The sequence below is a fragment of the Equus quagga genome, unplaced genomic scaffold (genome assembly GCF_021613505.1).
Source record: "Equus quagga isolate Etosha38 unplaced genomic scaffold, UCLA_HA_Equagga_1.0 73943_RagTag, whole genome shotgun sequence".
Taxonomy (NCBI): domain Eukaryota; kingdom Metazoa; phylum Chordata; class Mammalia; order Perissodactyla; family Equidae; genus Equus; species Equus quagga.
Window position 1 is genome coordinate 83660 of NW_025802961.1, and position 21090 is coordinate 104749.

The 21090-nt window shown below is 41.6% G+C and overlaps 1 protein-coding gene across 1 annotated transcript; it reads left to right on the forward strand.

The window, feature by feature from the left end:
• Positions 1-425: 425 nt before the first annotated feature.
• LOC124234444 (alcohol dehydrogenase 1-like) lies at positions 426-18355 on the forward strand. The gene is made up of 9 exons (XM_046651786.1): positions 426-530; positions 1547-1648; positions 8569-8707; positions 9764-9851; positions 9969-10188; positions 10360-10620; positions 11308-11443; positions 14466-14604; positions 18160-18355. The coding sequence occupies exons 1-9, from the start codon at positions 489-491 to the stop codon at positions 18182-18184; spliced, it is 1152 nt and encodes a 383-aa protein (XP_046507742.1). The 5' UTR covers positions 426-488; the 3' UTR covers positions 18185-18355.
• The last annotated feature ends 2735 nt before the right edge of the window (positions 18356-21090 follow it).

Here is a 21090-nt window from a genome sequence, read left to right on the forward strand (position 1 = left end):
GAAATCAGAAATCTCATTTGAGCTCTAGCTAAAATTAATGTTTATGAAAGTCAGTCTCCTCATTTATAAAGGGTTGATGTGAACAATTAGCCTAGAGGTTGGGTTAAGGATAAGATGAGATTATGAACGTAGACGTCACAAACCATGAAGCGCCATATAGATTATAGGAGAGGTTGACAATTTTACTTCATCTGTTTTATTTTACTTTCTAAAACTCCCATTGACTTTCCTTTTTCTTTCAATAATCCTCCTTCCTTTCTCTTCAAATTGTTCTCATCCTCATGCTTCCTCTCCCCACCTCACATCTCCCATCTTCCTTCTAACTCTCTCCTTCAGTTTTCCTTTCTCCCCTCCCTTCTCCTCCTCCCTCCCTCCCTGATTGGTGTGTGGCAGCTATGAGTCACTCTGGGTGTGAGAATACTGTGGTACTTAGTCTGGACGGGTGAGAAGAGGCAGAGGAGCTGTCACGTCTGCAGCGGCCAGAGGGAATGATGGAGCAAGCTCAACTCTCCACGGAAGTGGCTGGCAAAGTAAGTCACTGTTTGCTCTTTTCTGAAGTGTAGTCCTTTCTATGATCTTAGCAGGTAAGACTTTATTATCCAAGGCCGTGTTGAAGTTGCCATGGGAATATGTGTACCATGCTTTATGCAATGGAAATATTCCTGGTAATTTGTAAGTCAGGGTTTAGGAAATAAGATCACAACTGTGATAAAATAAGAACTATTGTTGTTTAAAGAAACAATCCATCTTTCTGTAAAGTAAAAATATTCTCCTACAAAGTTAAAATCATCCTCCAAAGGCAGCCACCTATTAATATAGGAAAAAATCAGTCAATGAATATCTAAACTTGAACTGCATAGAGATTTAAAAACAAAAATGCAATAAATGAACAAGAGTTATAAGACACAGAAACTACGTACTCAGGTATGATAAAATGTTCCACATGATATTCTCTAAGAATGAATTTGACTAAAGGAGCAAAATTAATATTGTTTCTTTTGTCCTATATCCAAGGTAACATCCATCTTTTCTTATAATTTTCTTTGCATGATGAATTCTAATCTTCTCCATTTTAAATAAATGATTAATATTAGAAATTATAATGCATAAATTTTGACTCTATAAACTGAACTTTGCTCCATAGATCATTTGGCCAACATTAACATCTTGTGTCATTTGGAATGCAGAAAAGAAATCCTCTAAGAATAAAGTGCATCACATGCCTGGCATAAAATAACTTTTCAAACCAAGGCTGACTATCTATCTATCTCATAGATGACATGAGCTATGTAGAGAGCTATATATATACATTTCTCTACAGATGGATATCACTGATTTCCTATTACAGCATTTTATATTCTCATTCAGATATATATGTGTCTGTGTGCGTGACTGCTTTCAAGGAATGAAGGAGATCATCTGCATTTCAAAGTGAGATCATCAGAGCAACCAGTCAGCATAGTAGAAGTGAATTTAACCGTGTATGTCACCCAATTTTATTTAATAGCAATAAGCCCACTTCATCTTTTTATTATATTTTTAACAGGTTATCACATGCCAGGCAGCCATTGCCTGGACAGCAAATGCTCCCCTGTCCATTGAAGAGGTCGAAGTGGACCCACCAAAGGCTGGAGAGGTTCGAATTAAGGTAAATATAAATGAGACTTTTAGTAGGTGTGGATGTGGATACGTGTGTTTACAATAATTTTACAAATGGCATTTTCTACTTAAAGATAATTAAGATTCCTTCTACTTTATACTTAGATCGATATTACCATATATAATAGTGAGATCATTTCATTTTGTTGAAGTGGCACAAATATGTCTAAAGGCTGAAATATTAAATGTTTTAGATACACTGTTGTTTTTAAACACTTCAAAAATCAACAGAGGAAATTATCCACCCATAAACTTCTTGTTTTTTTCACAATTATAAAGTTATTCTGATATGCAGCTATCTGATAGAGCAGGCACTCTACTCCCAGTGGCCATGGCTGAGAAGACAGGGCTCCCTCCCCACCCCCAGCCCCCACCCATAGAGGCTCTACTCCACAGGACTGACCTCGAATACTGGAGCCCAGATCGCCCCCTTCCTTGCCAGCCCTCCCTGGTAGGTTCCACACTGGGAAGGGCAAGATGGAAAGAACTCAGGCTACCATTTGCCCACTCATAGGGCAAAATTGTCACTCGAGAAGAAGCAAGCCAGCCACCATCCTCTCCCACAACTGTGATGCGACAGTGTAGAAGTTCCAATCAGGGAGAAAGGCAAGAAAGGAGGACCATATATAGCTGCAGCTCTGCTGAGAGGGCTGACTTTCTTTGGAAGACAGTGTGGAGGAAGTCGTGACTTAAGGCAGTGTCAAAAACAATAGAGATCATAGTGAAAAGCAAATAAGACAAGGCCTAAAGCTCCGGGAAACTAGTAGGAGCAAGTTGAGCAGAGAGAACCAGGGAAAGAGACAGTTAAAAGGAGCCCTGCCAAGATCACTTCTGTCCCTGGGGTTCCCAGAGGTGGTGAGCATGCCTTAGGAGCAACCAGAGTAGGCACTTGAGAACTCGAGTCACTGCCTGAACCTGGGGCAGATCGAAGGCATTCCCCAAGATACACACAGACACATCAACAAAGAATAAAAGCCTTGCTAGCTTCAGGGGCTTGAGCACAACCTTGGATCAGGCACTAGCAGGCTTGAAGCCACATTAATCCAAGGACAACTTCTGGGTTTTATTTTATTTAAAAACATACCAATGGAAAAAACTGGTAACCTGAGCATGACGTCAGAGATGCTACATTGGTGGAGAGTGGGGGAGAGGGGCATGGACTTCACAGAAATAGCCTACATGAGCCACTAAACGGACTAACGAGAACAGTGGCATCAACAAGCCCCAGAGGAAAGATTGGATGGAGGGGAGACTAATCAGAATCCAGAGACACTATAATCTATTACCTAAAATATCCAGTTTTGAACAAAAGATTACGACCTATAAAGAAACAGGACAGTGTGACCTTTAAACAAGAAAGACAGCAGACAATCAAAATGACCTTTGAGGGGCCCCAGAGATTGGATTTAGCAAAGCCTTCAAATCAGCTATTGTAAATATGTTCAACGAACTAAAGAAAACCATACTGAAATAGTTAAAAGAAAGCATGATGGCTATGACTCAGCGAAAAAGAGAATATCAATAAAGAAACAGAAATTGAAAAACATGGAGTGGAAAAGTTTAATCAATGAAATGAAAAATGTACTGGAAGTACTCACTGGAGTAGATTTGAAATAATCTACTGGCAGAAGAAGTAATCAGCAAAGTTGAAGACAGATCATTAGAGATTACACAACCTGAAGAGCAAAAGTAAAATGAGTGATGAAAACTAAACAGACCCTCACAGACCTGTGGAAAGCCACCGAGCATGTCCACAGATGCATAGTGGGTGTCCCAGAAGGAGAAAAGAGAGAAAAAGGGGCAGAAAAAAATATTGAAAGAGACAGTTGCTGAAAACATTCCGAAATGTGCTGAAAAACATCAATCTACATATCTAAGACCCTCATGAATTCCAAGTAGAATGAACAGAGATGAACACCCAGCCGCATCATAGTCAAAGTCTACGTTCAAAGACAAAAGCAAAGAGAAAATCTTGAAATGAGAGAGAGAAAAATGACACGTCACATACAAGGAAACCCCAATAAGACTAACAATGAACACTGGAAACAATGCAGCCCAGAGGGCACTGGGGTGACACAGTCAAAGCGCTTAAGGGAAAAAACTACCAGCCAAAGCTCCAGCAAAACTATCAAAGGGAAGGTGAAGTACATTCCCAGATTTTAAAAAGACGGAGATGATGTGCTGCGAGCAGACTTGACGTACAAGAAATATTCAAGGAAGTCCTTCAGGCTGAATTGCAGAGTATAATAATTTTGCTTGTTAAGTGCAAATTTTACTTCATACATGAAATATTTCACTGAATCTAAGTTAAAGATATCCTTAAAATTAAACTTTCTTCTTCTTTTTTTAATTATTATTTGTTTTTAAACTAAAGCACAAATCCAGATAATAAAATATCCATCAGTGGTAGGATTTAATAACAGCCTAAATTCAACCTTTTGCAGATGCTCCACTTTTATTAAAATTCATTTAGTTACTGAAAAAAATGACATAAAACATTATGATATTATAAAACATTATTATATCTGAATATAACCAAAGGATCAAAGTTCAAACTTTTAGTGGATGAAGGAATATTTAAAAATATCCACTTCAGATGTCAAATACACTTGGCAGCCCACTCGTTGGTCATAGCTGAACCCACAGGCTGAAATTTTAAAACTGTGGCTACGTGGTTGACAACAAACACATGAGCTATAAGAATCTCCAATTAGACGCTAGTTCACTGCCACCTTTCAACATCATGGCTAAATGTTGTTAGCGGGGATGCTCAGCTGAGATGCTTCTTTCAAGTTCCAAAGAACTGCACTATATCGTGTCTGATCATGACCCCAGTACCATCTGCACTGGGATGTCGCCTCTTGATTCCAAACCTTCGTTATTCCTCATACCACGTTTGCAGTCTTTCAATTGGCACTTGCTCAAAATGTAGCATTTTATGAACTGGTCCACAGTCAATGGTTACCCAAGAAAAATTTATTTCCATCCAATACATGCCACAGACACCTGGCTGCCTGCTTTACCCCTCTAGCAGGGGTAAATCATTTCGTACTCTCTCGCGTCTGAGCTCTTTGTTTCTCTCGTCTCCTTGGCATCTTTCACGGTCATTGACAATGATCGATCCATTTTAAACACACTTTGGTGGAAAATGTCACTTTCTGCCAGAGTCAGGTTTGAAAAAGTTTTTACCATTGACCTTGGCTAGAACACTTTCTGTGTAATGTTATGAAAAGTTCTCAGTAGCAGCATTTAAGGAATTTTATTTCCTTTTCACTTTATTTTTGTTAGATATAGGGAGGCAATATGCTTTTCTTTAAACTTTGTAACAGACTGGGCATCGCCTAAACTAACTAACAAAGTAGTAATATGTTCTGCAAGAATTAAAATGTTTAGAAAGAGGAGCCGTTTCTTTCTTCAATCAGCCCTGTCACCTTGTGACCATGTCACAATAGTGAGGGAGACAGACAGATGGCACGTTTCTTCTCACCTTTCTCATGCTTATCATGGCGTGTATTAGCCTGTCTGCTACCAAGATCTGGTGCCCAACACGCTACGGAGAATTGGTCCATAACTGATGAAAATACATAAAATGACCTTCCTGCCAGGAATGCAAGTCTTCTAGTTTGTACACATCTGACATTTGATATTATCAGTCATTTTATCTTAGTTTTTCTATTGGGAGTGTAGTGATATTGCATTATGATTTAAATTTGCATTTGCCTGATAACTAATGAGTTTGAGCACCTTTCATATGCTATTTGGCCATTTGGATATCCTTCGTTGTGAAGCAGATGATGTCACTTGCCTATTTGTTTTCTAACAAGCTGTCGCCTTTTTCTTATTGATTTGTTGTTTTTTAACATATATATTCTGCATACAACCCATTCAGTTGATTGTAAGTGTTACAAATACCTTCTTCCAATCTGTGGCTTGCTTTTCCACTCTCTTACTGGCTTATATTTATGAAAGGAATTTCCTAATTTTACAGCAGCCCATTGATACAGCTTTTCCCTAATGGCTAGTGTTGCTCCTGTCCCAATTAAGAAATCATTGCCTGCCCCAAAGTCTTGAAGATCATTTCCTTCCTTTTGTCTAGAATCTTAACTAGTTTTCATTTCACATTGAGATTTATAAATTTAAATCACCCAGGAGTGATTGTATTGTGTTTGTTGTGAGGCAGAGGTCTTGGTGTCATCTTCTTTCTACTTACCCATCAAATTGACCTGCATCATTTGAAAAGTCTGCTCATCTCACTGCACTGCAGTGCCCTCTTTGTCATAAATCAAGTGACCCAGCATGTTTGGATCTCTTTCATGTGTTTTATTCTGCTCCATTGATCTATTGGTCTATTTTTTCTATCCTTGCACCAAAACTAAATGGTCTTATTATGATAGATTTATAATAAGTCTTGGTATCTTACAGAATTAGTCCCATAGTTTGTTCTTCAACTTTCCTTGACTATCCTGGGCATTTTGCACTATTGCAATGAAATTACTCAGATTGTTGCAATTCTTCATCACAAACCTTACCAAAATTGTCAGCAGAATTAGGCCTCGAATCTTCCTCTTCCATCTCAAACCTCATCTTCAGAAATTGCCACAATGGATTGTCAGCCGTGTTCAGATAAAGAATAAAATGGAAGGGCATAATGCTCAACGGGAGCTTTCACTGTATAATTCCCTTCTAAAATACAGAATCCATGTTTTGCAATGGAGTGTAGCAGCGAATTTGTTCATTTTTCAAAGTTAATCAGCAGCACAGAACGGGAGGATTTAGGAGATAATAGAAAGAGGAGAGTTGACATCGTCAGCCAATTGTCGTCCTCTCCATGCAATGCAGTGCTTATCAATTATCAATGCCCCTTCCCCCACCTCTCATTAAATTCTGAGTATAAGCTCAGCCCAAAGAACACCAGCTTTATACACACTGCTTTGTGGCACTGACTGACCCCCTAAGGAACTGTTAATGGGGCTGCTTAATCACTGTCCATCATACAGCATTCAAGTCTAAAAAGCTTTATGAGGTTTTCTTTTTGATTATGATCTCTTGCTGAATTCCATATCTCATTGAGAATCCCTGGTTAAGAACCCCTACTTCTTGTGTAATTCAAGAAAATAAGAAAATTTTCCTACATAATTATACACCATCAAAATAAACCAGTAAAATTAGAAACTTAACATTGATATATTACGAATATGTTATCATAGACTCAATTCAAGTTTTGCCAATTGACCGAATAACCTCCACTTTCATAAAGGACCCAGCTTAACATCCCACATTGCATTTAGTTTTCATATCAGTTGAGTCTCCAGTCTAGAGCCATTCCTCGATCTGTCCTTGGTTATCATGGCCCTGACACTGTTGAAGATTATAGAGCATAGATTCTGTAGAACGTCCCTCTGTTCAGCTGGTTTACTATTTCCCAGGTAGACCAGGTAATGACTTCTGGCAAGGGTGTCACTGAAGTTTTATCGTTGCGTCCTATCAGTCGATACATGATGTTTATTTACCCATTACTAGTGTTCTTTTTTCTATGTTGCGCCCAGCTTTTCTACATGTCCTTAGTGGGGAGTCAAATCTGAAAGAGCCCACCTCGCCATGCAGGAAGCTGAACTACCTGTGTATAACTTTTAACTTATACTTGACGACAATCTTACAAGTTAAGTACGATTGTTCTAATTTTACAAATGAGGTACCCAGTGTTAATTTTTTAAACTAGTTAATTGAAATAGAAAAAGAACAGAACATGAAGTTCATTCAGAGTACAAAAGGTGGGAGAACAGCCTAAAACAGTTTGCAAAACAAAAAGGGTAGAGAGGAGGATGATTTTAGTTAGGGGAGGTGGAACCAGCAACTGTTACTGGACAGCTATATTGGCTCAGAGAACTGGATAAAGGATCGAATACCAATAACCTGGACATGTGATCAGTCTGAGATTTCCTATGGTCAGAACCAAGGTGGAGAGACATGAGCTGGCCAGGACAGCTATTCTGACCAAAAACTTGAGGAAACAGATCAGGAAGACATACACATACATGACTTCCACCTCCAAAGATCAGAAAGGAATAAAAGAAGTAAGTCAGCGTTCTACTGAACAATCGGACTGGAAAAAGTATCAGAGCTCCAAGGATCGACGTATGCTGAGCGGGAAAAAACATAGTAAGGAAAATATCTAGACGGAACTCGTTAGTGCTTTAAACATGTGCCAAGTGAATGGTGTGGACGTAAGAATAACGTGCGATTTCCCACCAGCTCCATTCAGTTGTGGAATCTCCTCGCATGGAGGAAAGCTGACTGACATTTTCTGCTGGAATCCCTAGGGAAGGAAACCAGTCATAAGCAGGAAAAAGAAAGAAAACTGTGAACCAAGGCACAGTCTTCCAAGAAAGGGCCTCCCCTCCTGTCCTTTGGGATATTAGCTGGAAGTCATGAACTAATGTGCCAGGATCAGGACAGGGAACTAGACCTGAAAACACTTCTGTTCAGGCTTCTTCTTTTGGGGGTGCGGGGAAGCAGCGGCGATGCAGGGGGAGAAGCATGAGTTTGGCATTACCCAGGGGTTCCCTATATTTAAGAACAGGTATCAAAACAGACCATGAAGTTTGAGTTGTTTGCGTTATCACATCCCACAGAACACACAGCTCTCCTTGGCAAAAAGCTAGAAAATACTTCACTGCTGTTTGTGATGTTAAAGAGACCTAGGGAAAATTATAAAGACAGAGGCAAACTATGTGTTTTGGTCCTTTTTCTGAAACAGCTGTACTACATGGGCACAATCAATAATGTGTTGAATTTATAGCCCAGGCCTTCAAGAACATGCTCTGCCTCCAGACTTGGAAATACCGCGTTCGTCAGAAAGATCTAATTTATGACAGGGCATTTATCTCCAATCATTTAATCTCCTTTCAGATTCTGTCTTCTGGGCTCTGTGGTACAGATCTGCACATCCTAGAAGGCAAACTCAGAGTTCCTTTTCCTATGATTTTGGGCCATGAGGGAGCTGGAATCGTTGAGAGTACTGGAGACGGTGTAACTAGTGTGAAACCAGGTAGGTCGCTGGCCAAGATCTGTACCAACCCAGTAAATTCTTTCCTAACTCACTCCTAACATTTCCCCAAAACCACCACAAAGATCGCCAAACTCATCACGTATAGACAAAAAAATGTAAATGCAGTCACACACCAGATATAAAAAATGAGGTAGCCTAAGATGCAGAAGCTTCCAGTTTTGTGTTTGACTGAAAGGACTCACAGAAAAAGAATCTTCTAGTCTACCTTTCCCAAATAGAACTAAACATTGCAAATCTATACAATATATTGGAATATCCTGAGATTAAAAGTATGTACGATTAAGAGCATTTCTTCCACACCTACGCACACGCACACCCCCGCACACTAGTCACAAACACACGTACTAACCGTTTAAATTGTCTGAAGTAGGCATCATCTATAATAAAGTTTCCTCCAGAATTTGTAGTTATGTCTTCCACATTGGATATAATTCATGTTTCAAACACTTTGCAAGATGCTTTACAAGATCACGCATTATTCTAACAACAAACATATGGCATAGATATTTTATGCCCATTTATGTATGAGAAAATAGAAACTGGCAAATTAATTCCTATTCAGCTGGTTTAGCTACTTAATGGAAAGCTAGGATTAAAACACAGGCTGCCTTACCTCAAATTCGGGGCTCTTAATCAATGATATAATATCTTATCATGAGTATTAATTCTCCCACTAACACTAGGGTATTAATTCATTTTTTCAACAAATGTTTATTAAGCACGTGTCAGGTGAAACACTGCTAGGCTCCTGGCATAGAACACTAACCAAGATAGACAAGCCTCATGCCACAGATATTGCTCTCATTCTCCGACTTAGCTCTCTATTATTTTGTATTTTGAAGATGCACTTGCATTAAAATGGATTTGTTTCCATTCCAAAGTGAAATGATGATTAACTTCCAAAGATAGGAACTATCATTAGAGCGAATTGCTAACACCTACTACAAACAAGGTCCTGTCGATAAATATGGTGTTTCTTGCACTCCATCCCTACACCCAAGCTGGTCATCACTTTCTTTGTTCTTCTTTCCTCAGGAGACAAAGTCTTAATGTTCCCTCTTCCGGAGTGCAGAGAATGCAGCTCCTGCTTACACCCCAAGGGCAACTTGTGCTTGAAAGAAAAGTTAGTGGCACTTTCTTTGACCTCCTTTCACCCAATTTGGTTTCACTAGTACAGGTATTGACTGGGAGCTAAAATCCTGTATTTCTCTTCTTGTCACTTTCTGTATCTGTGAAATAGTGTTCTTTCTCCAAATGGATTAATGTTAGATGGAACCAGCAGATTCACCTGCAGAGGAAAGAAGACTTATCATCTTTATGGCACCAGCACGTTCACTGAATACACTGTTGTGCATGAGATTGCAGTGGGGAAAATCGATGCTGCTGCTCCCATGGATAAAGTCTGTATCATGAGCTGTGAGGTGCCTACAGGCTTTGGAGCTGTGTTCAACACCGCAAAGGTGGGCATGCACTCTCGTGCTGTTTTTCAGTGGCTCTATCCACATGCTGGGAGCCATGTGGTCAGAGAGCTTCTCCCGTCAGAGAGAAAACAAAGTGGCCTTTTTCCTTCCTATTAACACAGGAGCATCAGCTCTGGACGACTCATGGAAGTTTATGTTGTGGATTTGCAGGTCACCCCCGGCTCCACCTGTGTGGTCTTTGGACTTGGAGGAATCGGCTCGGCCGTCGTCATGGCCTGCAAAGCCTCTGGTGCCTCTAGGATCATCGGGGTTGACGTCAATGAGGAGAAATTTCCCCGGGCAAGAGCGCTAGGCGTCACTGACTGTCTCAACCCTCGGAAGCTCAAGAAGCCCGTCCAGCAGGTGGTGGTGGAAATGACGGGCTTTGGTGTCGACTTTGCCTTTGAGGCCGTGGGACTCATCGATACCATGGTATGTGGGCTTGGGGCACGGTGAATGGGAGCTGCCTGTCAACATGTGGGGACACCTTAAATTATCTTCATGAAGACACAAAATTATTGTCATTTTTAACTGGTCATTTTTTATTTATTTATTTTATTTTTACTTTTTTGAGAAAGATTAGCCCTGAGCTAACAGCTTCCAATCCTCCTCTTTTTGCTGAGGAAGACTGGCCCTGAGCTACCATCCATGCCCATCTTTCTCTACTTTATATCTGTGACGCCTACCACAGCATGGCTTGCCAAGTGGTAACGTGTGCGCACCCGGGATCCAAACCCGGGATCCGAACCAGCGAACCCTGGGCCGCCAAAGTGGAATGTGCAAATTTAACCACTGTGCCATCTGGGCCACATCTTAACTGGTATTTTTGAGCACATCTTACATGCCTTGTACTGTGCGGAAATATTTACATACTTTTTCGCATTAAATCTTCATATCATTTTATGAAATAAGTATTAATCCTCATTTTCAAGATTGAAAATCTCAGTTGTCAATAAGTTAAAGCAGCTTGCCTAAGATCTCACAGGGGGATATCACATACTATGCTATTGCATGTTATTTCTCCCATGTAGCTACCCTAAAAGTATGTTTTAAGCTTGTGAGTCAGAAGAAGTGTGATTTGGGGTGCTGAGATTCTCCTCAGTCTCTTTCTGAAATTAGGTCGCATCTCTGGAGTCCTGCCATCTGAGCTACGGGGTGTGCGTGATTATCGGAGCAGCACCTTCCGATTCACAACTCTCCTTTGACCCAATGCTGATTCTCGCTGGGAGAACCCTGAAAGGCGGCCTTCTGGGAAGTAGGTCTTTGATTCCACATGGCCTTTGCCAGAAACCCGACCACCTGCATTCTGCTTGGCAAGAAATGGAGTGGGGAAAAGCTAGGAAAAACACTCATCTATGAAAGGAAATAGAAGACAATGTGTGAAACACAAAAGCACTCCTTTACCTTCCCTATAGGTGTTTACTACCTGTGCGACCAAAAATAGACTATATTTTGCCATTGTTAGTAAGATGCAGAAGAGCCACATTTCAGGGTGCTCGCTGGCAACTGGATCTTCATAATTGGTGAGGAGTCATCTCACATCCCTGGGTCATTCCCCAGCACAAGATAGGACTGGAAGAAGTTCTCACTGTATTGACCCTCAATTCTCGCCTTAACAATCAGACTAATTTGCTATCTAAGAACAAAACAGACAACTCTAATGTGGTCTGCTATTTGAATCTCTCTTTCCCAAACAACACCCCCAAATTCTTCTCTCACCACACCTCAACCCACTCCCAGTATGCTTCCAGATCAGCACTGTCGAAGAGAATTTTCTGTGATGATGAAAATGTTCTATAGCTGTGTTGGCCAGCTCAGTAGCCATAAGCCATATGTAGCTATTGAACACCTGACGTATGCCTAGTGCAACTGGAAAACTGACTTTTTAATTAGATTTAATTTTAATTAATTTAAATTTAAATACTCAAATATTTTTAATTTATTTAAAGTATTTATCTAAATAGCCACTCTATTAGACAGCACAGTTGACTTTTGCTAGAATGCTCAGATCACATTAATTTGAGGGGGGCATGGAGCTTAAAAACATGAGTTTTGCTGTTAGATCACTTACTAGATGTGCGACCTTAGCAAGTTATTTAAACTTGTTAATCACCATCCTATCATCTGAAAAATAGGGTAGATAATAGTTCCTTTCTTATTTAATATAGTGAGAGCTAAACGAGAAAATGCAAGTAAAGCCCTGGAAAAATAAACTGACACATATTAGCCACAAAATTAACGTTGAGTTCTAGCAGTAACAACAACGATTAAGAGCAGTTTATTGGCCCAGACAAAAGATGAGGAGGAAGGCACATGTATTGCAAATGGTACTGGAGGATTTTTTGCTGGTTTAAAATATCTGGGTGCTCCTTCCTTTCTTCACTGGTGCCGCTTTGCATGAGTTGACCGAATGTAAATAAAATCAGATTAGTACATGGATGTCAAATACTAGAGAAAATTTTACCCTGGACCAACCTCCCATTATAAATTTTTCTTTTTTTCTAGAAACTCTAGATGTCTGAATTTTCCAATTTGAATAAAAGCTCAATTTAAAAATTGAACTATTTCAAGGTGCTTAGGCTGCTGCTTGGAATGAGTAAGCGTAATTGACACTGATATTTCTGCTCAGTGCCAGCCGTCCTTGGCTTCGATGGAGGAATTTATTCACATTTTCTAATACTCTTCATCATGCGTCTGTCAGGTCTCCTTCCTCCCTCACTATATGCAAACAGACTGAGGAAAATCACCCTTAACAAAACTCTCATTCTGGATGGAAAAATCTGTGATGGTTTTTCCCTCTCATTCACTTCCTTGCAGAAAAGATTTTATGTTACTCAAAATCCTGCATACCAATGACGCAATACCCAGGTCTTTTACTATGAATTGTACTATTAGGCAACATAAAATATTTGTAGCCAGGGCTCTGATAAAGAGTACCAACTATCTCTTTAAAACACAATTCAAACTTCTTTTCTTACCATATCTTAAGATTTCATAATAGCCTTAAATGCAATTTTACATGGCATTTATAAAGAACATCACGTTATAGAAACAGAAGTCTGCTGGGAATATAAAGACCTGGGTTCTAGCTTCAGCTTTGCCACATTCTGGGTGTGCATCAGTGTTTTAAAATATACTCAGGATTTGATTTATCAGATTTTGTAAAATGACAGACCCAGAGACAACTGCCTTGAAAGGAGAGTTTATTAATCATAGTTCCCAGGAGAAGAGGGCATGCCACGCCATGCAGGGCCAAATGGGGAAGACCCAGCGTCACTCGGGGGGGGCAGAAAGAGCTAGGAGAAAACATGGGCCAGAGACTTTGCCCTGGTTTTCCTGAAAAGGAACAGCCAAGGCAGGCTAGGCAAGCCAAGCGAGCTTCAGCAGGGTCTGGGCTGTAGGGTTGGCCCCCAGTTGTGGGGGAACTGACCTGGGGTGATTTAGGGCAGGAGAATAGTGTCCCAGACTGCTGACACCTGATAAAAGGAGGGGGATGGGGATTGGTTGGTTTGCATATCAAAGGCGCACTGAAGCAAGCTGTGTGCTGTGCCTAGAACTTAGGTAACCCTGGGAGGGCCAGTCCCTCCCCACGTCCACAAGGCCTGAGATACCAAAGCATCATAAACTACAGAAAATGAAAGACACAAGAAATACAATCAGTGAAAAATACTTAACCTCTCTAAAGCTCAGTCCCCTCAGAGTTAGAGACATGGGGGAAATAAGGCCTGTGTCTGCCTTGCTCACGGTGATCAAATCGTCAGTGGGATCCAGGCAGCTTGCCACCAGCATCTTCAGCAACTATTGTGCTGCACTTACTCTCCAAAACACTGCTAAAGAAGTAGAGATACCTATCTCTGAGTTTGAAGTGCTAGGTTTGTGAAGATCTATCTAGAGCCTCAGGTGGAGGGAGAACTTGGTAACTCAAATCAAGCCAGATGGAGGGTAAGCGGTTATAGGAAATCATCAGTGCCTGAAGGCAATGGAAAGCTGCAGTTGTCGGTCCGTGATCACGACAGCGCTGGGTCCACTCCACAGTCCACTGTAGCCCGCAGAGGCTCCTCCGCGATACTAGGTAATCTCAGCACTCCTGAGCGGGATCTGGGTTCTGCCATGGAACCAGTTCCCTTGCTCTGATGATCAGGAAAAGGGTCAAGAGGTAAATAGTTTACTCTCGCCCATGAATGCTTTTGCCAGTTTTATACAGAAACAGTGCCTTTGATTCTTTGGTTAGTTTTGATTTTTTCAGTTCTCATTATTGTTGACCTTTCCTCCTACAGAGTATAAAACCAGAGACTCTATTCCCAAACTGGTGACTGACTACCTGCAAAAAAAAATCAACATAGACCCACTCATAACGCATAAGTTGCCTTTTGAAAGGATCAATGAGGCATTTGAATTGCTCCAAGGTGGAAAATGGTGAGTATTTGTGTGGGTGGGGTGTGTGTGTAAGATGTATCTGTGTGAGATATCTGAGATGTGTGACTCTTACATCCAAAATCTTATGAAGAATGAGTTTTCAGACCAAGTCAAAAGAGGGTGGTTGTGGGAAACAGTTCAGAGAAAGACAACAAAAGAGCTTTAAGTCAGTTGTGAGGAGCCATCAGCCCTTTATTCAGTCAGTGTGTGACCTAAAATGGCTACCGTTGCCCAGGTCACTGTCCTCATCTATAAAATGGGGATAATGCTATCTCCTCTCTTGAGAGACCACTATTAAGATCAAATGTGAAAATAAAAAGGAAAGACCAATAAAGAAAGAGTAGTACAAAAATACATTATAATAAAATTTTCATTATTTGCTTATGACCAAAAAATTAAATTACAACTTAATTAGCAACCTGGGATGACTAATACAACTTTGAAATGAGCTAACTTCCACCAGAAAATTAGTTATTTATTTACAAGATACAATTTGTGCTGCTTTTTATTTTCAATCAACAGCTTACCATTGGATATTTCACAAGTATTTCTAGTCACCAAACATTCATTAAGTGACTAATGGCAACACTGTGCTGGTCTCACTGCAGAAACAGAATTGAATGTAAGCACTGTCTTCAGGTCACTCGTGGTCCTGGACTGGAGCGTAAGGCACTGCATACATAAATAACCCCAATTTAGGGCTGGCTATGATGTCTGGTCAGAAGACCCCAGACTCCGTCTTCAAGACCTGGAGAGCTCCTTTCTCACTGGGAGGTGGGGGAGCCTCGGAGGGGCCACCCCTGAGCTGGGCCTGGGAGCTGATAGAGCTGCGACCTGACGTCTGGGGAACAGGCGCCGTAGAAATGGGAACTGTGTACAAGAGCCCATAGAAGACAGAACAAAACTTGCCTGTAGTAATCAGCAAACCATCCAGTCTGCAAGGACCCAGTTGTGTTTCCAGAGGGCAGTGAGTGTAAAGTCCTGATCGCAGAATGGTTTCTGTGGAAACAAGTAAGAGTGCGAGAAGGCTGAATCTAAAGAACACTGAGTTTCCCTAGGATATTATCTTGCCTTTCCTGGGCCTCCCTCTGCGACATTGCTATGAAGTCCCACCCAGTAGGGACTGACAGGAATCAACAGCACCTTGGTTGAAGTTATTGACGTGCACTGAGTAGACTGACTGAAATCAGCCGAGTTCCAAACCACCTGAAAAACACACGTGTTGGGTTGTTTGACCTTGAAGCCGCTTTGCAGCTCTGTGATGACAGCTGTGCTTCTATGTATTTGGAGTTCAGAGCTGAGGAGACCAGGATTATGGGTTCTAGAGCGCTGTGACCCAAGCAGATTTATAGCGAGAGAGTATTGAAATCTGTTGACCGCTAGCCCTGGAAAAACAAGAGACAGTCCCCACATTACTGACAGTGGACTAGAAGCTTCACCTTCATAGGAAAAAGAAAAGCATGCTGAGGGTTTAGCAAAATTGCAGGATTGTTCTCCATTTGCAGCATGAAGTTCACACAGTGTTTCATACAATGGTGTATGTGAGAAAATCTAAACGGAAAGCTGGAGAACACATAGATTGTCAAGCATTTTTAACTTAGTATTCTCAAAAAAATTAAAGACCAAGGTCACCAAAATTGTGGGGGAAAATGCAAAAGGTGGATCTAATTTCCTGAGGAGATGAGATAGGCACGGGTGCTAACTGGATGGCGAGCTAGCATTTATTTATCAGATGGCCACTTTTGCAGAGTGCACAAGCACGTCAAAAGATCAGAAAAGCTGCCATTTCTGCCCTTCACGTTAACTATGACTAACAGGTGGAGACTGCAAATAAACCCCAGATCTTAATTTACAATCATCATCTTCCTTATCTTGAAACCAATTTCACAACTTGACCCTGAAAGAAGGCAGTTTGCTCCAGCTTATTCACAAAGTCCTCAAGCAATCTTGCTGACTTGGACCGTCAGGCAATGTTCCTTCTCTTTATATTTATTTTATTGGAATTGGCTCGATAATTATTTATGATTTAGGAACATTAGGCTTTGGCACCAATGGTAAATATATTAACTTGACCCTTTGTAATATTTACAGTGTATGTGGTAATAGAACATAACAGGGGGCAATGAACCTGAGATAGTCTTTCCTGAGGAAAAAAATGCAGACCAAGCCTCTGGGTTTTACACAAAGACCCCTGGGCTGGATGATTATTAACCCTCCCCACCCATCAGCAGGGGCCATTTGTAGAAACCTTTGTGCAGAGGGACCTGTTGAACATAGCTTTTATGGGGTAGGAGCCTTGTGACCTCTGAGGTCATTTGGCTGTCACTTTCGCTTTATGAGGAGGAAAATCAAGACCCAGGGCCATGCAGTGCAGTGACCACCAGGATCACATCGCCAGTGTCCAGCTGAGCAAATTCTCCTGCACTCTTACTGCTCTTTCTCTACATCTTCCATGCTCCTCTCGCGTCTTGTCATTGCACCCTTGCACACAATCCGTCAACCACACTGAGCTGCCTCCAGTCTTCCCCCAGTCCCTGCCCCTCAAAGGATGGCACAGGCTCCCTTGTCTCTGAGCCTTCACACACCTATTTCCTTGTCCCGAAACCCATCAGTGCCCAATGCCCACCCCCTCCACACTCCACGTTCCTTAACTCCCAGCCATGGTCCAAATCACAGTTTAGCAAGGCCTCCGAGCTCCCAGAAATCGAGGTGACATATACTTCCTCTCTGTCCCCATTGCACCTGCGGCTTCCCCCGTTATGACATGGCCAACACTGTAATCTACCTACCTGATTAGTGATAAGCTTGCAACATTAGACTGTGGGTTTTTTGAATATCTCATTCATCATCGCTACCCCAGCATCAAGCACAATGCCTGAAACATGGGAGTTGCGCAGTAACACAATTTTGTTGAATGAATGAATAAATAAGAACAAGAATTAATGAGCCAAGGGCCCTAACACAAACGCATTCAGAGCAGAGGAATTAGAATACTGCACACATCTAGGGAGGCTGTCAATGTACAATGTGCAATGCCTATTATTCTTCCTAACAGAGAACTCTTTCACAGCTATTGAAAGTGCACGTGTAGCACCACAGCAGATGAGGAACAAAACTAGGAAAACACCATTTGAAGTGGAATACTGGGATGGGCCCCAGGCAGCCACTCACCACGAGAAAACAGAGAGAGGCTAGGGGAGTCCCCCTTTCCCACCAGCACAGCTCATGGCCCGAGGAAGGGCGATTAGAAGTCATGGAGTGAGGAGACTCTAACTGTGGGCCCAAATGAGATGGCTGCTCAGGGCTCACAAGCTGTCTTCCCTTATGTTTGCCTCCATTACCCAAATCAGACCCCAGGGTTGCCAGTTACCCACGGACTTGATTCAGGAGACGTTCTCTGGTGCCTGTGGGGGAAACAGGGAGATAAATGTAGAGATAACAAATGGGCATGGGTAGACAACTTGTCTTTTAAAATACTCACACTGTGATTATTTTGTCCTAGCCCATTTATGCAAGGAAGTCAGTCATTTCCATGTTTGATTTCTTGTGTTTCAGCATCCGCTGCGTCCTCTCGTTTTGAGATCCCAGATAGTAAAAATGGAGCATGAACATGCACAGCAGCGCTCTTTTCTGCCTTTTTCAACACTTTGATGACTGAATTGCAACATGTCGAACCCAAGATTGGAAAGAGGGCCCTTCTGGAATTTTAGAAATGGAACAAGTATAATAAAATAAACTACTTGGAAACTGACGTTTACATTTCAGCCAAACACTTGAAGAGAAGAATGAAGAATTAGTGATGAAAAGGGTTTTCTATCCATGCTAATGATCTGATTTCACTTTACACTTGTTATATTATGAATAAGCCTCAACAGAAAGCTTGTAATTTTTGAAAGTCTATTTTCAGTATGGAATCCTTCTCCAGTGTTCTACACGTGGCTGAGTTGTCCTGTTATGGAAAGAACTTCTACCCATAGTCTGCCTTCATGGGCAAGTAGTGGGAAGAAAGGTAACTAACTCTTTGAGTGTGAGCTTGACATACATTGGGCCATATTTTCCTAGCTGGACGATGGAAGGGTTGATAACTATGCTTCAAAAGTGGTAAAACTCCATGACACTCAATCTTACCTGCCTTTCTCAAACAAAAACAAATCTTTCCATTTTTCTCAATATGCTGTTCTCACATGGTGGGACTGCAGTTTTGGGGACGGTGCTGAGCCATTGGTCATTCCCTTTCTCTGCTCCATTTCCCCAGCCTGTGATTGAATAGTTAAATCTGGCCACTGATTACGAATGAAATTTGGTGCCAAATGGCTGCGGTTTTGCTGTGTCAATTCCATCAAGCAGAACCATGGGATAAAGAGAGGGTAGCTGGCAGGACTCAGGCAAAAAATTGCCACTCAAATTCTTTAATGATAGCAGAGTCACAAAAATTATAAAGAATTAATTGTTGGCTCTACACTTTGGCTATATCTTTGGCTAGATTATGTGAAAGACATTCCTGGTAGGAAACCCCAAGAAATGTAAAATAATATGCAACAAACATCCCCTCAAATCCATGTTTGACCTAAAAAGAGGGGGTGCGGTGCTCCAGGGGAGCAGGAAGGCAAATTAGCAATGAGCAGTGAAGTTGCATCTGACCTCATGGCTTTTACTGATCCAAGAACCTGTGTGGTGGGGTAATAAGGGCAAAGCAAGGAACATGCAGCCTTGGAGCTGGCTCAATGTGGGGAGCTGGAATGGAAACTCATGCACACCCCACATCTTCCAAGGGCTATGACCTCAAATAAACCAGAGGGGCTAGTAAATATTCCACCCACGGCAAAAGGAAACAACAGGGACTATTTTTTTTAATAGCCTTAGAGAGGGAAAATTCTCGTATCATACTTTGTGAAAATATTCCCGCGCCCTGGGTTCTTGTCCCCCAGGATAGAAATCAAGAGACACAACAAACGGGAGTAGACAAGTAAAAGTTTATTAGCTTCTGCACAAGGGAGGCACAAGGGGGCCTGTGTGGAAAGGAACAGGGCAGGTGACCCGGTCCTTAGGGAGCAGGATCATGAGGCTTTTATTAGGCAAAGGCTGGGCAGGAGTGCCTTGTCACAGCATGTAGAGGTGGGATTGTGCTTGCGTCTGCGCTGTTGTTCGACATACCACCTCCTGTGTAGCATGTATCATTAGCAGGCCAGCTCTCCCTCCCTGGGTGTGACTTCTACTATGCTCATGGGGCTAGGGTCACCTTCAGGGGACTCCTGGGTGCTCGGGCTCATGCGTTGGGCAGGAAAGTCCCGAGGCTGCAGAATGTGGATCTTGGTGGCCTCCATCTGATTCCCCCAGCTTGCAGATGTGTTAGGGGCCTTATCTTGTTAGGCCAGGGTCTTGCAGATGACCCCGTCTCCTTAGGCTGGTTCCTGCCTCAAAAATATATGTGCCCTCAGATGAATTCAATTGGAATTTATTCTAACTGATTGGTAGGTGGAAACCCCAAGCCAGGGAATTTTATTGTAATGGTTCTAAGTAGGTCACATTCTAGGTCACCTGACTAAAAATATATTTTGAGATTGTGAATCCGAAGTTCAATCAATTCAAAACAAGTCATGAAAGGACAAAATGAAAAGGGGTAGAAAAGGCAGAATGAAAAGAAAGTAAGGAAATATATCAAGACTTCTAAAAATATCAGCATTCAAAATAACGTGAATGGATTAAACTCCCTAGTACAAAAGAGAACTGCAAATAAATGTTAGACTCTAATAAGCAGGTTTATTGTTAGTAGTAACATGGATAATATGATCTTTAATATTTAATAATTATAATATTAAATGATAATATAAGTAAGTAAATATATCAAGTTTGTTTTAAATCAAGTGTTTGGCCGTAAAACAGATACAGGTACAAAGGGAGCCTGGCAGAATTGTTGTGGCTGAAATGCTCACAGACCAAGAAGACCATGGCAAGACGACTAGGAGCCAGCAGAATGTTACTCCCGCTGGTCAAATTTAGGACAATTCAAGTATCAAAAGAATAATATCTTTCATTGATGATGACACATTGAATTTTTAAAGATGATTTCATAGAGGACTTCCACCATGGGAAGACGGAATAGACATGTTCACTAGTCCTTCCAATAAGTACAATAAAATATCCTGGACGTCATACATAAAACAAACCTAAGAAGACTCAGAAAGCTGGAGGAAAGGACGCAGAAAGGCTAGAGACCTGAGATCCGAGGCAGCATATGGGTGTGAGCTCCTTGGGTCCTCCTTATGCCTCATGTATCCAAGACTTGGAGCTGAAGAAGCCAGAAACCTTGAAACACCCACGGGTGCAGACGACAAGAGGCCCCAACCAAAGCCTGCTCTCTCGAGCCAGAGAGTTAGGGAGGGGGCAGCCTGGTAGGACCCAGAGCTCTTAGACAATAACCGCTCTAACCCCACCAAACGCCATGGAGAACCATGGCACCAGCCGCACCCATGAGGCAAAGTCTCA

Excerpts from the sequence above, each read along its gene's own strand:
- LOC124234444 (XM_046651786.1), top strand. The coding sequence starts at position 489 with ATGATGGAGCAAGCTCAACTCTCCACGGAAGTGGCTGGCAAA. Across the intron at positions 11,444-14,465 it reads GAAAGGCGGCCTTCTGGGAA|AGTATAAAACCAGAGACTCT; the intron begins GTAGGTCTTTGA and ends TTCCTCCTACAG. Across the intron at positions 14,605-18,159 it reads TTGCTCCAAGGTGGAAAATG|CATCCGCTGCGTCCTCTCGT; the intron begins GTGAGTATTTGT and ends CTTGTGTTTCAG.